At 40.5% G+C, this 22,945-nt stretch overlaps 1 protein-coding gene across 14 annotated transcripts in view; it reads left to right on the forward strand.

The window, feature by feature from the left end:
• ULK4 (unc-51 like kinase 4) overlaps positions 1 to 22,945 on the forward strand; it is a 395,815-nt gene that overhangs the window by 151,925 nt on the left and 220,945 nt on the right. For all 14 annotated transcript variants that reach the window (XM_037890225.2, XM_043540763.1, XM_043540762.1 and 11 more), the window contains 5 exons: positions 3,283 to 3,334; positions 3,571 to 3,665; positions 9,206 to 9,257; positions 9,357 to 9,501; positions 21,072 to 21,164. In XM_037890225.2, the coding sequence (XP_037746153.1) occupies positions 3,283 to 3,334; positions 3,571 to 3,665; positions 9,206 to 9,257; positions 9,357 to 9,501; positions 21,072 to 21,164 (437 nt within the window). The remainder of the gene's footprint in view (positions 1 to 3,282; positions 3,335 to 3,570; positions 3,666 to 9,205; positions 9,258 to 9,356; positions 9,502 to 21,071; positions 21,165 to 22,945) is intronic.

Consider the following 22,945-nt stretch of genomic DNA (forward strand, 5'->3'; position numbering starts at 1 on the left):
GTAGGAATTTTGGCACTGGACTTGATTTGTCTCCTGTCCCTCTTCAATTAAACATAACATGAGGATGGATAATGATATCCTGGAAAGCCATTCAGAACAGACTGATATATACCAATTGGCTCAATTCAGTGAGTGAGAAAGCAGCACAGATTATGGATTTCCCAAAATGGACAGTTTTTAGTTTGTCACAGATAAACAAACAAAACCCTCCCTGTAAAGAAATTAGATGAAAGGTAGATGAAATTAGTTGAAAGTTCGTTTGAAGCTTTCTTCAAATGAACAGGCAGACATAATGATAAGTTCATTTTCTGTGAAAAAAGGAAATTTATTATACCTTGATGTTCATCCAGAATAATTGTTCTTTGAGTATATGTCAGTGAGGATCCAACTCTAGGTACACATGTGCTCTGTGCATGCTAGATTGAGGAGTTTTTTTAATAGCAGTGTCTGTTAAGGCTGCACATGTGCCGTGTGCCACGTCATGTCTTCCATAATTCCTTCTTTGTAGATTTTCACAGACAACACAACAGCCATGCACTACATAAACAAGCAAGAGGGCACCTGCTCTTTTTCCCTTCTGCCTGTAAGTCATCAACTTCTGAAATTGATGCCATCAGAACAGGGCAACAACAGGATTCAGCAACAAGTTAGCAGGCTTCCTGGGCAAGCAGTCTGTGGCCAGCCATGAATGGCCAGATGCATTACAGAACTGATATTCCATTAGTGGAGATTCCCAACAATAGATTTATCTGCTCCAATGGTAATGCAAAATGTCATAACTTTTGCTCTAGAAGAGACCTGAGTCCAGATTCATTACCAGATGCCTTCCTCCTTCAGGGGAATAGAGGCTTGTTGGTATGCCTTTGCATGATTTCCCCTGATTCTGGTGGCTCCTTACTGGCCAACACTGATGTGGCTAACAGATCTACTGCAGATGCCCAGCCTCCAATCCAACTCCTACAGCACCTGGAACTTGTCTCACCGAACCATGGCTAGTTACTCCACCCAGAACCATCGTCACTGCACCTCATGTTGTGGCTGTTGGATGGCTCAGTAACACAGATAATGGCTTCTCCCTACAGGTCCAGGAAACCCTGTTTCAAAACAAAATGACATCTACTAGATAACGTATTCTTCAAAATGGAAGAAGTTTTTGATACGGGTAGCCCAAAAAATCCAGATCTCATTACCGAGGGTCCTTGACACCCTATGCAGGCTGGTCTTCTGCTCAAATCTAGTAAAGTCAGCCTCTCAGCAATTTTAGCATGTCACCCATCTTTCTCCTCTCTAGTTGGTCAGGAATTTTGATGAATCATTTCCCCCCCCAAATACTGATTTGTAGAAACCTAAACTGTGAACTAAGGCAAGTTTTGACAAATATCCTGACTCAAATTTCAGGGGGAAAAGTTTTGAAATTGTTGAAATGGGATATTTCAACATATTTTAAATGAAAAGCTTCAGTTTTTCCAGTCAAAACAACTTTTTTTTGTTTTGAAATTTTAGAAATTTGGACTAAAAAATAGCAAGGGGAGGGGAGGGTTTGAAATTGAAATAAGCAAGTTTGATTGATTGATCCAAATCAAAATTTTTGAGTAGATGTGGGATGGGAAAAAAATTGAAATCTCAAAAATTCTCTCAGGATGGGAAACCCGTTTCCTGCCCAGCCCTAATCTTCTCATGCTATGCTACTGAAACTTCTTAAAGGGCTACTACACCCCCACCAGTCAGAGAACCATTTACTGTCTGTGACCTCAATATAGTCCTCCTTAGACTCATGGAGTCTCCCTTTGAACCTTTTTCAGAATGCTCCCTACATCACCTCACTGGGAAGGTGAATCTCCTAGTCTCAATCACTCCAGTCAGAAGAGTGAGTGAGCTTCAGGTGTTTATGGCTTAACCTCTCCAAATGACATTCCATAGGGACAAGGTGGTGCTAAGACCTCACCTGAAATTCACCTCTAAAGTGGTCTTATAAATTCATCTGAACTAATCTATCAACTTGCATTTCTTCCTGAAACCTCATTTGGCACTGCGAGAAAAAAAATTACACATACTAGATGTAGCCAGGACTCTGTACATTGACAGGAGTAAACCATCCAGACTGTCACTCCTTCTGATGGACACTGCTTATTTAAAAAAAAACAATCTCACGTGTATGAATCATGTGTGCACTTACAGAGGGATCCACTTGACAGTATCTCAAGGGACCACAGTTACTTTAAGATAAGTAACCATTCTTCTATGATGTGCTCTGTAATCGTTTAAAAACAAAGATATAATGCTGTTGTTGCAGCTAGAAAACTCCTGTATGCATTTCTTAGGTATTAGGGAAAAGGTAATATGTTTTGGATGCACTTCTAACAATATTATAGAAATACAATTTGTCATTCACATCCACAGGACAGAAACTGGTAGTTCTATGAAATTATTTGAAAGCTTTTACCATAATACTGTATAGAAATGAGGTGTATAACCTCAAGGTCAGAAAGATGATGCCAAAACATCTTTTGTCTGTGCAATAAAACTCTGACTTGATAAATATAAGTAATAGTGTATTAAATTCTGCTGAGAATTATTCCTTCTGTCACAAGTAAGTATCAGTAGCACCTCCTTTGCCTCCCCTGTGAAAGATATATACATGCATAAAAGTGAAATCAGACGAGAGGAAATGATTTAAATAGCCCAAGAACAGTGGGAATAATAGTTCCATATTTCCTTATCTCAAATCATTAATATTTTATGCTCACTGTTCCTCAGAATGATGATTTATGTAGGTTATAAAGTATGCTTTTCTCTATGTACTCCTGCATGTAAGTGCATCCATACAATATGGACTATGTGTGGAGATCAAAAAGATGGCCCCAATTACAGAAAATTACATTTTCCAGTGGGTTTTTGGTCTTTTTCATGAGTTATTTTAACATAGCAGTATCCAAGAAAGTTCTAAGTCTCTTTTTAGAAAATGCAGGCTCTGTTACTAATAAAGTACACTATTTAATTGCTTCCTATTTATCTGGAAATTTCTTGACATTAGTCGAGTTAATGGGCCTCGTTGTACAGTACTTTTGAGTATGTAGCATCTTTACAGAACTGCAAAATTATGTCATGAGAACTAGAATACAAATGCATTCAACGTTCATATATGAAAAATATTAAATATGATTGAGGACAGCATAGTCTTAATGAGGATGCTATGAGGTGCATGTTTGAATGTAAAATATTTGTTGTTCTTTGTTTCTAAACTCGTTTTGAATGTGTATATTTTACTTATTTTTTCTACAGAATTTTATCAAATCAATAGTTTCTGGAGAAACTAACTTAAATGGAGCAGTAGGTAAGTTCATCTATGGCATTCTCATATCTTTATATGAATCTATTCTTACCAGGGGTGCTGGAACAATGTGTATAGTGGGGGTGCTGAGAGCCATTGAACCAAATGTAAACCCTATATATGATTGAAACCACTTCAAATCAGGGGGTGTGGCAGCACCCCCAGTACCCCTAGCTCCAGCACCTATGATTCTTACTGTAGCATGTTATAAAGAAAGACAATGATTCTTTTATGAACAGGTCAAGCTGCATCAGAAGAACTGATTAAGTCCACCTTATCAGCATTCGAAGTGGTAACACAGCATCCAGTCTTATTGACACTCCACTGCTCAACAGTAAGTCCTGGCAGAACATGAAACAATTGCATACATACTGGCTGAATTCCCACTAATAAACGGAATGTTTCAAGTAGTCAGTAGTTATTAGGGTCATGACTTAAAATATGTATGGTCAGAAAATAGAAAAAAGTTTTAATTATTTTTTGATTGAAAAAGATTTGTTCGTTTATAGAAAGATCTAAATTTAAAAGGTGAACAGATATGTTCAGGTTCAATTTATTGTGTCCAAATAGTTGAAAAGGTGCAAAAAGAGTCAGATGTTTTGTCCAAAATTAGCTCTGGAAATTTATTTGTTTTTAAAATGATTTTGTATGCCCAAAGAACTGGATTGACCACTTTAGCTGCAGAACAAGAACAGCACTGAACATCAGTGGAAGTTTCCCCGCTTTGTTCTGCCAGTATGCCTTAACCACGACCTGAAGAGATCCACCTCTAAGAGTAAAAGGGTATTTCAGCCTTCAAGGTCATTCAATCCTTGTTCTTTCTCATGAGACTGCTACCAAGAGTACCAATTAATGTTGGTTATGGTGTTGATTTTTTATTATTATACGGATACTTGGTAACTGGAAATTGGACTGTAATCACCAAACTCAACAGCCATCAAATTGCAACAGCCTTTGGTCATTAACAAATTAAGCTGAACTGACATGAACAAGTGGTCTAGAGATGAAAAACTGTGTCTCAGTTCTCCAATCCCCTTTCGGGGTGTGTGTTTTCAGCAGACTGTTAAGTTGTGAAGTTGTAAGAACTAAAAATACTAAAACTAACAACAACAACAAAAATAGATGAGCTGGAATTAAAATCCCTGTTGTTGTTGTTGGTTTTGAATAGTTTACAGTAAACAACCCACAATATATGGGTGTTCGCCAAACAGTCAAGAAAGTCTGGTCCTCCCCACTAGTAGATTGGAATCAGATAGATAAGTAGATAGAGGTTATGGGAAGTGGAACAGGGATATACAGTTTATCTTTAAGTCAACTCAATTCACTTTAAGCAGAATTGCAGAAGTAGTTAAGTAGAGATCTGGAGTGAATTCAAGTGAATGTTATCTCAGACGCCTATCAGCATGTAAATTGATGGTTAGACACCATTCCAAGAGCATACTGTTTCTTAAGATAATGATTCTGTGCTTTTTAGTGTGACCTCCATAAAAGCGATGCATGTTTCTTTCAAAATATTAACTGAAATTTCAGTACCTTCTATCTGTGCATTATATTAAATTATAAGGTCTGTTTTTTTCTGAAATAAATTGCAGCAAGAAGGCAGGTGCCTTTTAATATACATACTCCGCAACATATTGTGACAAAAAGTGAGGAGTGACTATCCCACTTCACTTCACTTCAAAATAATCACTCAGCTGTACTTTCTCTGTGCTGTAGCAATGTCCACCAAACCGCAAGCTGGTTCACTGTAGATTCACGCCCTGGTTTGCTGAGCAGTAACTTGCCATGTAGACAAACCCTTCATTTATGTCCTAGCTCTGTGTAGATCAAAAATGCTGCAAGAATCCATTTTAGTCCCAGCCTAAGAAAGGGCAGAGTCATGTGGGTGGGTTTTTTTTGTTTTTTTTTTGTTTTTGTTTTTAATTTAACCCAACTTTTTTCACTTTAAAAATATTCAAGTTTTATTCAGGTGTTTTGCAAAGTTCTGTGGTAGTGTTTACTTTATCCAAACAGTCACTATCAATAACCAGGACTAATTTTTGTGTCCACCCAAATGCTTGTTAAAGTTTATGAAGTATGGCACTTTTGTATACAGACAGAATCCTTTCCCAGTTTTCAAATGGATGTCTTTTTTTAAAAAAAATATTTATTAACTGAAAATAACTACTTCCATTGCTTATGAGCGATTAGTTTTGAGAAAATAATCTGTCACTTGCCTGCTTCATTTCCATCGGTAAGTTTTCTCTTTCTCCAGACCAGTACCAGTGTCCAATAAATGGCCATTCAAACCCCATATATAGTGGGGAAAGTGCCCTGAATTTAGTATGCTAGGTTGAAGAGATCTGTTTTAGTCCATCATAACTGATTCTGTAACCGCGTCTGCCGCTAATAGTGTGAACTGTAATTAGTTTACTACTTGCAGGGTCTAGTGTGCTAATTATTTTGGGAAGTACAGCTTACCATTACTGTAGAGGAAAGTGCTACCTCATCTTACATGATGCATACAAAATATTTTTAGAAATACTGTTACTCAAGGGATCTCTTTTAATTGCTACAGGTTGGGCATGAGTGGAATCTATGAATATAAATGCCAGCACCCAAAGGAACTTAAAGCTTTTTTGAAAAGTTGAAGCAAGACATGTTCACAGTTCCAGATCAATACTTTAAATATAAAAATGGTTATTAGGATATCCTTTTACTAGCCAGAAATGTGTATCTTCAATAGGTCCCAGAGGTTAGGATGATTCCTTTAGACAAAGTTGCCTACCATCACTGTGTCATGAATTAAAAAAATTAGCCAAAGCCTTCTTGAGTGGTGCATAACATTTGCTCCCCAACAACAACATTGAAATTGTTTTAGTTTCCAATAGCAAATTAAGAAAAGATGGTGTTTGTTAACCTTTTTTAAAAAAACAAGAACATTCCTTTTAAACAAAAAGAAAAATCATTTTACCTATCTATTGGCCCAGTACTCCCTTATATGGGACTAATCCACACAGGAATAGACACTCCCTGAAATTGCTTATTTTCTATTTGATTCTTGCATATCAGAGAGTTGTTTCCCTAAATGTCCACAGAATAGGCCAGGGATCCTACCTCCCCCTAAACCTCACAATGAGCCACCAGAGACCCTGCTATCCAGTTACCACTGGCCCCTCTGGCTTCTGCAGGGGTCACTCTGTCAGGAGCTCTCTTGACCTCAGGTGCCCAAGTACCTGCCCATCCCATGACTCTTTCAGAGGCTTGCACAGCATAGAAAGGAAGCAGTATATCTTACTGCATGTTCTGTCTGCAAGTTTTGTAAAGGAGGAAGAGGGGATAATGCATCAGTTTTGGTTCCCTGCAAAGCTTTGGAACTGGAACCCCAAGAAGCCCCTGCATAAGGGGAAAGGGAGCATGTCATCGTGGCAGCACTCCTCCATTTCTGCGCCCTTCCCCACTACATGTGCATAGACTCCATTTCTTCATATGTATGTAGAAAAGAGTAGATGAAACAAAGGAAGGAAACAAAGCTGTCTGTCCCCTTCATGTTCCACAATATTATCAGTGGGCTTTCCCCTCTCTACTATATGATGGAAGACTGACTAACCTTTTCTCCTGCCTGAGGTGTAGGAATCCAGTCTTGTCTGTTGCGTATAAATTCTTATAATGTCTTCATCATTCTAGTATCTGGGTACCTTCCAGTAGCATATTACAAGGTGTGTTTGTCATCTGTCATATATGGTTTGTTCTTCCTCTCATTCTCGCCCTATGGGGGATTTGTGCATGCAGTGTAGTGTTTTCTTTTGGTCTGTATTTTTTGTTGGTGATGTGTTTTAGGTTTGGGTTATTTTACAATTATTTTTGTTTTAGTATGTATGCTATGCTCTGTGTTTGTTAGAGAAGGCAAGGTTGAAGAAGTGCACCTTACACATGGAGTGGGAAGGTGGTGAGGTTTGTGATAGTGCTTAATTCCTGGGGAAGTTCATTGCACGTTCTTGAACTGGCCCCCAAGAAAGCTCTGTCTCTTGCACAGATGAATTTTACACTTATGGTCGAAAGTTCCATTGTGACTGAGGGGGAAAGTTGTCAACCATGACCTTCATCCTGGATCTTTAGGCTTTTTTTTAAGATATGCTGGGCCCAGCAATAAAGCACCATGAATATTCTATGGGAAACCAGGGTACAGAGTAGAGGAGGTAGGTTTGGTACGCTCACAGTAGCCTATGTTGCTGAGGAGACACATTACAACATTCTATAGTAAATGAAGTTTCCTAATGGCTGATGTGTATGGCATTGGTGTAGTCCAGGCAGGAGGTGGTGAAAACATGTATAACTGAGACCAGGTCATTGTCTGCCATAAGATGATGGTGTTTCCTAGCCAGCCAGAGATGATAGCAGCATCTGTGAATAATGCCTTCTGTGTGAGAAGTAGCATCAGCAAGGAATCCAGGAGCATTCCTAAACTAGGATCTGAATTGACCAAAAGAGATACATTCTTTCAACTAAAAGCAGCTGTGTTAAGTGGCAGAAGAAGTGATCCCATACACTCTTACCCATCTCACAGGTCTGTTGTGAGACTTGCTTAGTTAGCATTCGTAAAGCAATTTAAAGTCCTCCATTGAAAGGCGCTATGAAGTGCTAAGTCATTTTATTACTTATTCTATTATATATGTATTGTAAAGGCTATGAAAGATTTCATAATGATGAAGTATTGAAAAATGCACCTTATACATTATTAAGGCTTTGAGTGCTCTATGAAATGAAATGAAATAGTCTCCAAACAATGAATTGTTAACCATTGTAATGTGCCATTTTTGTAACATTCAAATAAATTCAGTGGAACTAAACTGATTTATACTAACTAAGAAGCTAGCCACAAATACATATTTTTAAAACATCATATCTTACATTCTGTTCAGAGCAATTGAGACACCCATCTTATGGTGGCATGGTCAAATTGGCACTAGATTTTTTTTTTTTTGTGGTGGTGTTATCTTGAAAGTTTTTCATTATTTGATTTGTGTAGTTTACTGAAATGATTAACTAGTAATATTAACTTCTCAATTTTAGGATCTGTGACCTGCCCTGGATGCTCAAGATTAGTTTACTGTATTGTATTGCTTCTGATGATTTTCATCTCTTCTCCTGTTGAGTTTTCCATTCCCAATAACTTTTTTTTTTCTTGTTAGAAGGCTGAATTTGCATAAAATTTAAGATGAAAATAAGCTATCATTTCACTAAAGAGGGGACTTGATATATCAGACTGGAATATATTGCTCAGTGACTCTAGGGAATATAGAAACATTTTATTGGAGTACATTTTTTTCAAAATTCAAGACTTCAGTCTCTAAATCTGAATCTCAGTGGGAACCTATGGATGACTGTACTGGAAAGAACCAATGGTTTATCTAGTTGAAGGATCCTCTCTCTGAAATTGGTGATGATGAATGCTTAGGTGTGGATGGTGTGAAAATTCCACAATGTACCTTAACTATCATTGGAGGAAATTTCTTCCTAATCCCATCTGATTAGTTTATGGATTGGAGCATGGGGATTAATACACGTGGTAATTTTATTTTAGCTTCTTTAATATCTAAATTCAGCACCAAATTCTGCTTTTTAAACTAAAAAGAATTCTCAGTAAATTGTGCCAACATTGATACTACTGTTTTTGATATACAGATGTTATCTATGACTTTATAGTGATTTACTAGACCAAAGTGAACTTGGTGGCCTAATAAGTGTGATTATGGATGAATTTCCATGATTGTTCAGTTCATCCCTTTGATTAAAGACTCTAGCAGTGGAATAAACAGATTATGTATATATTTCTGAGTTCTATTTTTTCTTTCTGAATGATCTAAACCAGATCTTTTTAATGCTCTGTTTTAGGTTGTGGACTATATCCTCCCACCCTTAATTTCTTTGGTCCATAGTCAGAATGGTAAGTACATGGCCACATCAACTAAAATTTCCATGAATTCCACATTTTGTTTTAATTAGACTTCAGTGTGGTCACATTCTTGGCACATTTATTTTCAAGTGGAATGGAGACTCTTCAGCTTGCGGTTGCTTTCAGAAACCACATCACTGCTTGTGAGCCACGAGGTCATGGCTGAGGAGAAAGAGGAGAGCCTTGACTCAAACAATAAGCTTCTGTGTCTCATTAGAGATTCATTGCTGCCTCAGTAAGTATAGTACTGCTGCTCTAATGGGGAATAATTTGATATCCAATCCATTTTGACTATATATTTGTTTTAAATACCTTTTTGATGTAAACAATAAAACAAAAATAGTAGTAAGTAATGATGAATTGGTGTCACAGATTTTTCTGCCAGATGTTTGCCTGCCAAATCCATTCAGTACTTGTGATGGGATCCCTGGGGTACAACCTGGAACGTGGGACTGCTGTGCCCCCTAAACTCTCCGGTCTGGGCTGTCTCTCTCAGCGCAATAAAAGTGACAAACAGCAAAGCCTTCCAGGGGCTGTGATCACTCAGCCATCAGCATGTGGAGATTCACACCGAGCTAAATTGCAGGAATGCTTTCTCAGCCACTCATGAATCATAATGAGAGAAGCACCAGCCAATCACCCCAGCCCCCAGCCTTGCCCCCCAGACGCATACCCTCTCATACTGCTCAAGACTCCCTTGGACAGTGTAAACCCATTAATTAGCTCACCACTCCAACAAAGGGTAGTGAACGTGCAACAGCCCTTGTTAATCTGAGCTGAGATTCCCCAAGCACCTCAACTAAACCCACACTGTTTTAGGTAAAATATAAAACAGATTTATTAACTACAGAAAGCTAGATTTTAAGTAGCAGGCATAGAGAGCAAAGTTGATTAAGAAATTAAAATAAATTTGCAGACCTAAATTCTAACTTTAACAGACTAAGCAAGATTTGAATCAAACAGCTTTTCTCACCCTAATAGATGTTACAGACAGCTCATAGTCCTTAATACACAGGCTGTATTCGCTTTCAGCCTAGGACTCATTCCCCAGTTCAAAGTCTTTATCTTCCAGGTGTGGAGATGCAGGAGGAGAGAGGCCAAGTGGTGATGTCACTGTCCCTCTTTTATACTTCCTTCCAGAAACTAGAAGGATCCTTGCTGTGACATGGCAGTTAGACAGCCCTCATTGCGTACATGCCCTCTCCAAGGAGTCTCTGGGATAGCAGATTCTTCTTGATGGGCCATCAATGCCTGTCTGGCCAGAGATAGTTGCCTCAACCTCACAACATATTTCATTAACATATATAGCAATACTTCATAACTGTACATAAAATGATAGTGCACACAATCCAACAGGATATTAATGCTCAGCAAATCAAGACTTTTTAAATGATACCTCGCAAGACATACTCTGTACCAAACCTGTCATACTCAGATCACAGTGGTGATTATGGGGTTTCCGGTGCACAGAGGTACAGAGTGTGTCAATGACACAAATAGAACTTCTGTGGGACATCCAAGTTGCATCTCAGAGTGTGTCAATGACACAAATAGAACTTCTGTGGGACATCCAAGTTGCATCTCAGTGATTCTGTCTCCATGGTTTCTCTTAGAACAAGACAAGAATTTCCCTCAGCTCTTGGGCTGTGATTTAAACAAATCCATGTTTGCCCAGCTAATGAGTTAAGAATAGTTCTTCTCTGAGTAGATTCAGCCATGTATTTCATATAAGCGTGCATCCAGTGCACCAAAGCCGTAGAACTTTGCCCAGAAATACCCACAGAATGGCACTCATACCCTGCTGCCCTAGCCCTCCTCTGGCTATGTAAGGGCGGCATTGCCCCAATCCCCCTCAAGTTTTTTCTCACCTCCTGCAGCTAGAGTCAGAGCTCAGTGAGGTGTGTTCACCTCTCATTTTCAGTCTCGGTTTTCTGAGAGGTTTTTCTTGTTTTATTCTATATAATAGTTAGTGGTACTTTAGGTTTAGTTTAGTGTTAGTTTGAGTAGTTGTCTGCCCTGTGTGATGCCCTCATCAGGGCTCAAACATTGTCCATTGCAAGGAGGGACTATCCCCAATAGCGATCCCCACATGAGGTGCTTGTTGTGTCTCTGTGAGGGACACACAAAGGAATAGTGCTCCATCTGTAAGTCATTCAACAAGAGAACTCAGGTGGTGAGAGACATACAGCTGAAGCAGCACCTTCTGGAGCAGGCCATAAGGCCTGCTTCAACACCAAGGCACTCGTCCGATTGGCGGTCACCTGTGTAACCAGCAAGTGATGCCGCTCCAAATTCAGACCCTGCTGTTTCTCCCAGTAGGAAGAGGAGTCATTGTCCCTCATTTGGTGTGGCAAGAAAGAGGTCCCATAAGATTAAAGAGGACCGTGCCATGTAGAGTTGCCAATTTTGGTTGGATGTATTCCTGGAGATTTCATCACATGACATTTTTTTTAATTCTTGGAGACTCCAGGTCAGTCCTGGAGGGTTGGCAACCCTAGTGCTATGGTTTGGGGAAACTCTTCATCACCTTTCAAGAGGAGTGCTGCCCGGCACTGTACTCCTTCCGGCACATGGGATGGAGCAGGTCCATCCAATCATTCCCTAGTACTGCGCTGAGATCAGTGAGAGCTCATACTGTTGACTCCAGGTCTAGTCATGGGGCATCCATTGAATCTGGTACTGATGATGTAAGCACCAGCGCTGACTGTCTCCATGCCATTGGCATATCAGGTGGCTTCAGACCTGATTTGCCTCTCAGTCTCTAACTCTCCACTAGTTCAGGATGCTTCTGGTGCCATTATGTCTACTGCTTCATCTTCCTTTGTTCCCTTGGCATCTTCTGACTGTGTTGCAGACGTGCTGAGTTTCTTTGCACTGCAGTTCGCACTGTCCACATCTCAGGCTGTGGAATTGAGGCGGATGCTGTGCCCAACACTGAAGGCCCCCTTGATGCGGGTGTCATTGCCCCGTCTACACTGTCATTGCCCTGGCAGCAGATCTTGTTGTCAAACTCGGTACCATCCTTGGCCTCTGTCATAAATATAAAGGGAAGGGTAAACACCTTTAAAATCCCTCCTGGCCAGAGGAAAAACCCTTTCGCCTGTAAAGGGTTAAGAAGCTAGGATAACCTCACTGGCACCTGACCAAAATGACCAATGAGGAGACAAGATACTTTCAAAGCTGGAGGGGGGGAGAAACAAAGTCTGTCTGTGTGATGCTTTTGCTGGGAACAGAAAAGGAATGGAGTCTTAGAACTTAGTAAGTAATCTAGCTAGATATGTGTTAGTTTCTGTTTTGTTTAAATGGCTGATAAAATAAGCTGTGTTGAATGGAATGTATATTCCTGTCTTTGTGTCTTTTTGTAACTTAAGGTTTTGCCTAGAGGGATTCTCTATGTTTTAAATCTGATTACCCTGTAAAGTATTTACCATCCTGATTTTACAGAGGTGATTCTTTTACTTTGTCTTCAATTAAAATTCTTCTTTTAAGAACCTGATTGCTTTTTCATTGTTCTTAAGATCCAAAGGTTTGGGTCTGTGTTCACCTGTGGAAATTGGTGAGGATTTTTATCAAGCCTTCCCCAGGAAAGGGGGTGTAGGGTTTGGGAGGATTTTGGGGGGAAAGACGTTTCCAAGCGGGCTCTTTCCCTGTTATATATTTGTTAGACGCTTGGTGGTGGCAGCAATAAAGTCCAGGGCCAAAAGGTAAAATAGTTTGTACCTTGGGGAAGTTTTAACCTAAGCTGGTAAAAATAAGCTTAGGAGGTTTTTCATGCAGGTCCCCACATCTGTACCCTAGAGTTCAGAGTGGGGAAGGAACCTTAACATCCCCTGTGCAGGTGCCTTCTCTGGTATTGTGTGGGAGCATGACTTACTCAGTACTGCTGGTGCTGATTCCCTCTCCCTTTTCACCACTGATATCATGCCACATGTTGTGCTTCAGATTGGTCAGATCATTTGTTCACCCTATTGGGGCTGACGTCCCTGTTCTCACCAGAGAATCTTTGAGACCCTTCAAGGTCCTGGTTAGAGTTGTCATCCTCTCTGTCATCACCCAATATTGTGATCTATGATGTCTGATGCCTGAGTACCAAGGTTGGCATCATTCCTGCAGTTGGGACTGGGGGTCTTGACCCGGTGCCTACTGACCACCAATGCCATATCCTTTTGCCCAGTGTCCTCCTTATGACACACCTCGGTTTTTGAGGTCTTACTCTTCGACCTGCTCCAGAGCGAGATCACCAGTCCCATTAGTGGCTCTCATTCCCAAACCAGAGCTAAAAGCGGCTGCTGAGCCTTTTCCCTCTGGGCCTCCAGGGTTATCCATAAGAACAGCCATACTGGGTCAGACCAATGGTCCATCTAGCCCGGTATCTTGTCTTCCAACAGTGGCCAATTCCAGGTGCTTCAGAGGGCAATCATCCAGTGATCCATTGCCTGCCATCCACTCCCAGGTTCTGGCAAACAGTCTAGGGACACTCAGAGCATGGGGTTGCATACCTGACCATCCTGGCTAATAGCCATTGATAGACCTATCCTCCATGAACTTATCTAGTCCTTTTTTGAATCCCACTATAGTTTCCATTCTGTAAAGTGACCATTTATTCCTACCCTTTGTTTCCTATCTTTTAACCAGTTACTGATCCATGACAGGACCTTCTCTCTTATCCCATGACTGCTTATATTGACTGGATCACCCTTGTCTACATGTTTGTTTGTTCCCCTCAAAGAATTCTGATAGATTGGTAAGGCATGAATTCCCTTTACAAAAGCCATGTTGACTCTTTTCCAACAAATTGTGTCCATCAATGTGTATGATAATTCTGTTCTTTACTATACTTTCATCCAATTTGCCTGGTACTGAAGTTAGGCTTACCGGCCTGTAACTGTCTGGATCACGTCTCAAGCCTTTTTAAAAAATTGGCATCACATTAGCTATCCACCAGTCACCAGGTGCAGAAGCCGAGTTAAATGATAGACTATATGGCACACTTAGTAGTTCTGCAATTTCATATTTGAGTTCCTTCATAACTCTCTTCGGTGAATACCATCTGGTTCTGGTGACTTAGTACTGTTTAATTTATCAATTTGTTCCAAAACCTCCTTTGTTTACACCTCAGTCTGGGTCAGTTCCTCAAACTTCTAACCTAAAAAGAATGGCTCAGGTGTGACTAACCAGATCCTGTGGTGCAAAACCAGGACCTGCTGTTGGCACAGCAAACCACCTCTTCATCCTCTCTGGATGACTCATCTGTGCCAGGCTCCTCCTCCATAGATGCCTGAGCAGTTTAAGACATAAGGACCTTAGGCTACCTTAGGTATCCAGGTGGAATTTCTGCAGGACAATATGCATAAGCTGCTGGATGTTCTCCAACCATCCGCTCCAGGAAGAGTAGTCCTGGTTAAATGAGGCTCTGTTGGAGTCTGCAGAGGCCCTCTGGAATACTCCTGCTTTGTTGTCTCTCACAGTGAAGTGTTCAGAGAAGTGATACTTTGTTCCCATGCAGGGTTTCTACTCCCACCCAACCCCTAACTCTCTTGAGATAACTGCAGCAAATGACAGGGAAGACATAAATCTACATCTACGGACAAAGGGTCCAAAAGGATGGACTTAATGGGGAGGAACATTTATATTTTCTCTTCCCTGCAGATGTGGTTTGCAACCCAACAGATGTTGCTCTCTAAATATGGCTTTGTTAATTGGGTGCCCATGTCTGAGTTTGCAGAGAAGCTGCTAAAAGCCTTAAAGAGTTTAAGGCATTCATTGGAGAAAACCTTATGGGAACCAAGATTTCTTTACTGTCATCTCTAGACCTGGCAGATACCTCAGCCAGAATTATGGCATTGGCTGTGACCATGAGGAGGTTCCTGAGGGCTGCAGAATTCAGGCATTGTACCTGAGGTCCAGCAGACTGTTGAAGACGTAACTTTCGATGGTTAGGTTTTGTTTTTGGAAAAGCGCAATGAGACCCTGCGCTCTTTTAAGGATGCCCTGACTACTTTGCGTTCCTTGGGAATTTATATGCTAGCTGTACAGGGATGCCCCCTATAGGTGTTTCTTTGGGCAGTCCTCCTTTCCAGTAAGGCAGTGGGACTACCCCAGGAAAGGACATAGATCCTAGAGGCGAAGGCCCACTGGTTCCAGATTTAGCCATCCAGGTCATCCTCCTGCAGCATCCAGCAAGCACTCATTTTGACTTCTGTGTCCAGGACAGTGATCCAGTGGTGATCAATGCTTTTCACCTGCGCTGGGAATCAGCACTCCTGTATGCTTTTCCTCCAACTCTGATCATCCCACAAGTCATTCTCTAGCTGAAATTGTATTGTGTCAGGCTTATTCTCATTCCTCGAGCATGGCCTAGATAATGGTGGTTCTCTGACCTCCTTGCGTTATCAGTCCAGCCTCCCATATCTCTTCCTCTTCATCTGGCCTCCTGACTCAGTATCACAGCCAGATTTCACATCCAGCACTCATCTCCCTGCATCTTGTGGATAGTGGATAGTTAGACGAGGAGAGAAATGATATTCAGAGGTGGTCCGGCAAATCTTGCTTAATAATAGAAAGCCCTCCATCAGAGCGTCCTATTTGGCCAAATAGAAGTGGTTCTCAATATGATTGTTAGCCTGGGGAGTTCAAGTGAAAATGGTTTGTATACAGGACAACTCTGAGTACCTGTTACACCTTGAGGTTTCTGATTTTTCACTTAATTAGTTGAGAGTGCACTTGGTGGTAATTTTGGCATTTCACCTACCCATCCGTCGGAAATAGGTATTTTCGAACTCCATGGTAATGAAATTCTTGAAAGGAGTCATTCGGCTCCATTTCAGTCTCAAGAACTGAGAGGCTCGCTATCCAGTTGTATGGAAAAGGGGGATTTAATAGTTTAATTTGTGCTGACTTTATTTTTAAAGGGGACTCTGGCTGGCCTACTTTGTGTGTGCAGTTGAAGCCTGCAGAAAGTCTGCCCACATTCAATTGATTCAAGTGAGAGATTCTCCCAGGTCTTAGAATGTTGCTCTATATGTCTGAAATGCAAAAGGGCAGCTTTAGAGAAATGCAGTATTGGCAAAGATTTTCTTATCATGTGCTGTATACATGACTGGCACCCTCTACTTGAGTTTAAGAATGGTAATTTTAGGTTAGAAATATTAGTGTGTTTGTAGATCAGTATGTTATTTTTTTTTTCCTACCTTTCATCGAGTGGAATGTTTTCATTTCTTTCAATGAGAGATTTTATTTTTTCTGGGTATTTGGTAACCAATACAGAACTTTTGGAAATAATAAAATAAACAGGGATGGTTGAAATGGTTTGTATTAAATAAAAACTGACCAAAATTTTCCTTAAACTCAGATCACACCAACCCTTTTTCATATATGAAAACGTTTTTTAATCTCTTAAAATACAGAAAATAATATTTTGCATTTTACACATTCCTCTGCACTTCCTGGTTTTGGCTGAGATCTCATGTGCTGAAATGTGATTAAGATTATCATGTGGTGGTTCTTGGCAGATTTCCAGCCCAGTTCTCCAAACTAAAATCTTGGATCGTTCAGATAGGGAGGAGGTGAATTTTTAGTGGTTAAAGGAACTCCAAAACCTCTGGGTTCCCTTGACACTATTTATATGTGAGAATATATAATATGGCAATTTACCAGATTATAGTTGAAATTTACCAAATAATTATTTTCATCTCTAAAAACTGAGTTTTATTAGTTTGTATGTTTCTTCATGTGATGAAAATATTAGTCATAGATATTCACACGGTAATGGCTTAGGAGCAGAGAGACTTCTTCTCCACATAGAAGGTACAGCACTGGGTTATTTGTGATTCATAACCCTATATAGTTTTCCAGAAAAAGTTCATCATAATTGCCACAAAAAGAATGTTCATTTTAGCAGTTCCGGGTTTTTTGTGTGATGTTTGGGTCGATTAATCACTTGGCTATAGAATTACTTAGTACGGCAAAATATCTTACCCTAAATATTTCACTTATGTTACCGTTGGGGGAAAAAAACTGGAGTTTCAAGTAAAAACAAATAACTAAGACTGATTTTATTGAACACATGGGAGACTGAGGTTAAATAAATATAATGGTAATCATTTATTTTTTAAATAATATCTCTTCTCTGTGAACATTAACAAGTTACCAAGTACCACATTTATAAGCATGTAGGCCTAAAATTAGGCTTCTATATCAATATTTATTAATATTGTTAGGAATTATCAGTTTTTGAGACCTAAATCCATGTTTTGTATAACAAAATCAGGATTTTGAGAGCTAATTTAGGTGACTACCTTTAGGCTCCCTTGTTTAAAAATGTAGTCCCAGCAGTCCTTGCCTTGACTATAAGCATGCATGAGTAGTCTCACTGAGATCAGTAAGACTACTTGCATGTATAAGTGTTTGCAGGATTGGGGCCTATGTCACTAGTGAATTAAGATTTTTTTTTTTTCTAATGTGAGAGAAAGAGAAGTTCATTAATCACAAATGAGAAAATTTGTTTTATTTCAGGTATTGGAATTTATTAGTTGGAAAGTACAAGCTTTAATTATTACAGATATAAAGCTACCATCAAGTATTAAGTCTTTGGTCTACCATGCATGATAGTAAGTTCAGTTCCTGGTATTTCCTTCCAAAGATGTCATGGACTTGGAACATAATATGGCTAGCACACTTAGCTTAGCAGCGAGTACCAGTGATGTGTTGCTGACAGCAAGCCCTGCCTTGCTCACACATGTACTATGTGAAATGGGACTACTTTAATACACATTAGGGAACTTCTAGTGTATGCCAGGAGGTTTCACACAGGCCAGTTCGTTTGTGATGTGCTGAATGTTCCCTAGAATTTATACCTCTCTGGTGCAGATTAGTGCACTGTGTACACAAGCCCGTAGGAGTGTCTTTTTCTGTGAAGGGAGTCCCATAGATGCCAAGATAACCAGTGATATTTGTTGGTAGTTTTTAGAAAACGCTTATGCAATATGAAAACATTGTGGTGTCAAAAACATGGTATTCTTTCTTTTACTAATCCCGTCATTTTCCTTTTTAAGTTCTTCATGCTTTACTTTGATGAATAATGGAATGTCTCGTCTGTTGCCTTTATCTCTTCCATTTGTCTAGATTGGCCTTCCTAAAGGAAGCACTTACTAATGAAAGGTGCTGTTTTTGACAGGAGTGAGTCGGTCTGTGTTTGTCTGTCTGTCTCTGTCTCTTACTCACTCTTGTATCTTATTTCATCCCTTCTCTTCCCCGTTACCTTATGCAATTATTTTACAGCTGTTCATTTCATTAAAAGAAATAGAAATATCCTTATTCCTCTGGTAAATCAAAGATTATCATGTTGTTAGAAGACATATCAATGTCCATGTTGATATTCAGCATCTTGTTTCCTCTTTACCAGGCTTTCGGTTAGTGGATTTTGCATGGGTCTTTTCAAAGATTTCTTTCTTGTACCTCTTTACTGATCCGGACTTTCCATACATGTTTTCACTTTTATCTGCATGTAAAGTTGATCAGACATTTCATCCAGATTTGCTGTTCTTGCCTGTGTACTATATCTGCTTGTGTGTTATGTACAATCTTCAGTTGTCTTTAAAAATAAATAAATCAAACTTTGAGGGGAATGAGTTGATGTTAGGTGGTAGGTAACTAATACTCACGTCTCCCTCACTACATGGCATTTTAGAAGTAAAAAAAAACTGATTGGAGTTGTTGCACATTCACTAGCATTCCTTGGAGGATGAAAGTGCACTTAATTCAAAACAGCCCCCCCCCCAACCCCCACCCTGGTGCTTTAAAAGGTTTTAAATTGCAAAAAAATAAACAAAATCAATAATCTAAGTCAGGTCACATATCATCCCTCGTACGATATTTCTGAGCTCCCCCTAGCACTTATACCTTTTACTATTTTAAGATTCTTTGTGTGAAATGATTTTTTTGTCATTTTACTGCTGACCTTTTGAAAATGTAGATATACATGTTACTAAAGGACTCTATTAATACTGCATTTCTTCCTTTGTATTTTCTTCCCATAAACTGGGATTAATTTTTGTGAAGCTCTGCTTTTGAAACTTCATATCCAAGTAGTGGACTTATTATACAATTCCAAAGAGTTAGGGTCCTTGAGAGTGCTGTTTGGACCTAATTTTAAAGCCTGACCTGAACATGACTAGACCACAGTTGACCCAAATGCAGGAGTGTCAAGTTGTGTTCATACTGGACCTGACTCTTGTAGTTGCGTCTCATTGCATTGGGCTGCAAAGTTAGTTGCAGAGGGGTAGCAACCAGAGCCAGCAGACTAGCGTGGCCAGGGCATTGCAAACAGACCTATGTGCCTCTGTCATTCACAGAACTGCCTTGTTTCCCCACCCTGTCCTGCAGCTGCCCCAATGAATGTGGGATTGTCTGCTCCTGCACCCCCATGGGACCACAGCCCTCCTAGGGTTGTCAGCTGTCTGGTTTTTGACAGGAATACCTGGTTGAGAAGGGATCCTGGTGGCGCCAGTCAGCATTGCTGACCGGGCTGTTAAGTCTGATTGGCGTGGGGCTGGCAGGCTCCCTACCCAGGTCCCAGGAAGTGGCCGGCATGTCCCTCCGGGTCCTAGGCGTAGGGGCAGCCACAGGGGCTCTGTGCGCTGTCCTCGCCCCGAGCACCGGCTCCGTAGTTCCCATTTGCCAGGAACTATGGCCAGTGGGCGCTGCAGGGGCAGGGCTTGCGGGCAGAGGCAGCATATAGAGCCCCCTGGCCTGCTCCTCCACGTAGGAGCCAGAGGGACATGCTGGCCACTTCCCAAGAGCTGCCTGAGGTAAGCGCCACCTGGAGCCCACCCCCCTCACCCCCTCCCATGCCCCTGCCCCAGCCCTATGAAAATGAGCAAATGAGGGTGGGGGAGAGTGAGCAATGGATGGAGTGATCGGAGAAAGGGCGGGGCAGGGCAAGGATATTTGGTTTTTGCAATTAGAAAGTTGGCAACCCTAAAGCCTCCAGCCTGCAGCCAGGGCAGCCAGGCACCATGCCCCATTGCTGTGTGCATTTGGGAAAGTCCTTGTCCTCCTCCCCTCTGCTGCTTCCTCTTGCCTGGCAGCGCTGCAGGGCTCCAGGCACAGGGGAAGGGTAGGTGTGGGCACAAGCCCTGGGACTGTGGGGTGTGTGGGGTTAGTACCCATCTGCTGAGCCCCCCATAATCACCATCTTCTCACATTTCCTGAAATGCTGCAGCAAGGGCATCTCCTGCACAGGAACCATGAACTACTCCATGCCAGGCAGGGAGGTGGAGTGCAAGGCAAGGGATGTCCAATGCAAGAACCTGACTGGCCATGCCGCACCACTCTAATAACAGCTGAGCTGCACCACGTGTGTATGCTCACATTTGTGTATTTGTCTGTTTCTTAAGGTGGGAAACAGCTGGTGCGAGCATAGCACTCCCTCCCTTGTCAGTGCTGCTGATGCCAGCCATTGTCCCATGTAAAGAAAAGACTATTTGCTGTAGCCCCAGCCTTGCCATGCCACCTCCAGGGATGTCCACAACTCCACGTCCACCTCTAGTCCCTTGGGCTTGATCTTAAAGCCTGACCCAAGCATCTACTATCCAACCTGCGCTCAACACTTGTATTCAGGTTTGAATCAGGTTGCAAGGCCCTAAGGTCTTTGTCTTGTTATTGACTTGTAAAACAAAATCATTTTGGGTTGGTGATTTTCATAAAACTCTGGTAACTGATATAATTTAAGCTATCACAAAACATCAGCTGCATGATACAGAATATCTCCGATTTTCACGATAATTACTTTCATTTTCATTGCAGATATGAGCACATTCTAATGGCACCTGACCCAGTACCAGTGTATGCTCTGAAACTGTTGGTAGCCCTGACTGAACATAGCCCTGCTCTTACTAGGTAACACAACTAAGCTTTCTCTCCTAATCAGAATTTTTCTCAATTCATCCTTATTCACTGTTCAATTAGAAATTAAGAATTATATAGATTTAAGTGCAATTCATACTGATGAGATTGTGTTGAGAGACAGATCTGGGCAGTGTGTATTTGTTACAGGTAGAATTTTTGTAAGGCATAGTTTTTGAGCTGAAGTCTTTTGTATTACAGTTTGGTATGTGCTTGATTACTTTAATTATCTTTTAGCACAATTAGTTAAATATAAAAAGTGGGAATTTAAAAAACATTTCCTCAACTGTCCTTTTTACTAAACAAATATATATAGATATATAGAGATATCTTACTCTGTGCAAATATTACATACTATGCCACCATATTACATAGGCTAATAATTCTAAAAGCTGATGAAATTTCCTTTCCCTCACTTCTGCTGGTAGGTGAGCCTTTCATCTCATTCTTCATTTCTGAGCATTGTCTTCTGAATTCTACCAATAACGTAGTGGAAAGAGCAAATTAGGTTTCTGTATGATTCTGAACCTTCTAAAACCAAGTTGCTTAAAGATAACGCGATATTCCATCAGGCTGTGATTAAAATGTTCAGACATGCCAGCCTGATCACAGTGAGAGAAGGCTTCTCCACTCACCCTCTGGTCACCTGAAAGGGCAGAATCCACACAGACAGACATGCGTGCACACAAACACACACAGTCCAGCTACTTCCTGTTCCTCCCTGCTCCATCCAGGTAAACTTTCTCCTTCCCACCCTCCCCCCGCTCAGTTTCAGAGGGAGTCCCCTATCAACAGCAACCCCTTTATTTCCAGGCAGCAAGACAAAAGTCGCATGGTGCAGAATGGTGGTCAGGGCATTCTTGGGTGCTTAATTAATCCATATTTACAGTTGACAAGTGGCCTAATTTTCAGAGGTTCTGAATATTCATATCTTCCTTTAAATTTGTTTAATGCCTCTGAAAATCAGATGCTTAATACCTCTGAAAATCAGACTGCTATGGATTTAGATATCTAATTTATGCACCCAAGTTTGAAAATATTGATATGTGGTTTGATTCCCAACTCTGTAATTGTGCTTGAAAATATCTTTTGTGACAATTATTCCTTTCGTGAATCTTTTCCATTGTTCCATATGCTCCATCTAAAATATTATCTTTCGTCTGTGAAAGGCAAATTACCACTTTTTAATCTCCTGTTTTTCTTTCCCTCCTCCGTAGCCCTATTCTTATGCATTTTTTTATGAAAGTCTATGCACACCGACTTATGCAGACAATACTGTAGCAATACAATTTGGTAGAAAGAGTCCTGCCAATGTAGTTCTGTCCTGTTCTGTGCAAGGTTCAACAAGCGTAATGTTCTTAAGTGTCCCCCTCCCCATCTAACCTGTGCCAAAAAAAAAATAAAATTAAAAAAAAGACAAATGTTTTTAAAAACAAATATTTTGGATAAGTATTTGGATCTGGAAACCTTTTGTTAGGTACTTCTGTAAGAGATTTTACATAGACAGTTTTCAAATGTGCATTTGTAATGGATAAAAACAACTTTAAAGCAACTGTAGGCACTTGATAATTACAGGTATTTAGGCTGTGCTTTTAAAGAAAATCCTATTGAAATCTGATTACAGACTAAATAGTTAAATGTTTCTGGATGTTAAATAGATTTGCAAATAAGTATAGGACACTTTCAGACCCTGGTCCCAAAAAGTGTGACCAACTCAAGTAGTTTATGGCAATTTGCAACTCGGGCACCATAAAGCACCGTGGAATGTTTCAGTG

The sequence above is a fragment of the Chelonia mydas genome, chromosome 2, assembly GCF_015237465.2.
Source record: "Chelonia mydas isolate rCheMyd1 chromosome 2, rCheMyd1.pri.v2, whole genome shotgun sequence".
In the NCBI taxonomy this organism is placed as follows: Eukaryota; Metazoa; Chordata; order Testudines; family Cheloniidae; genus Chelonia; species Chelonia mydas.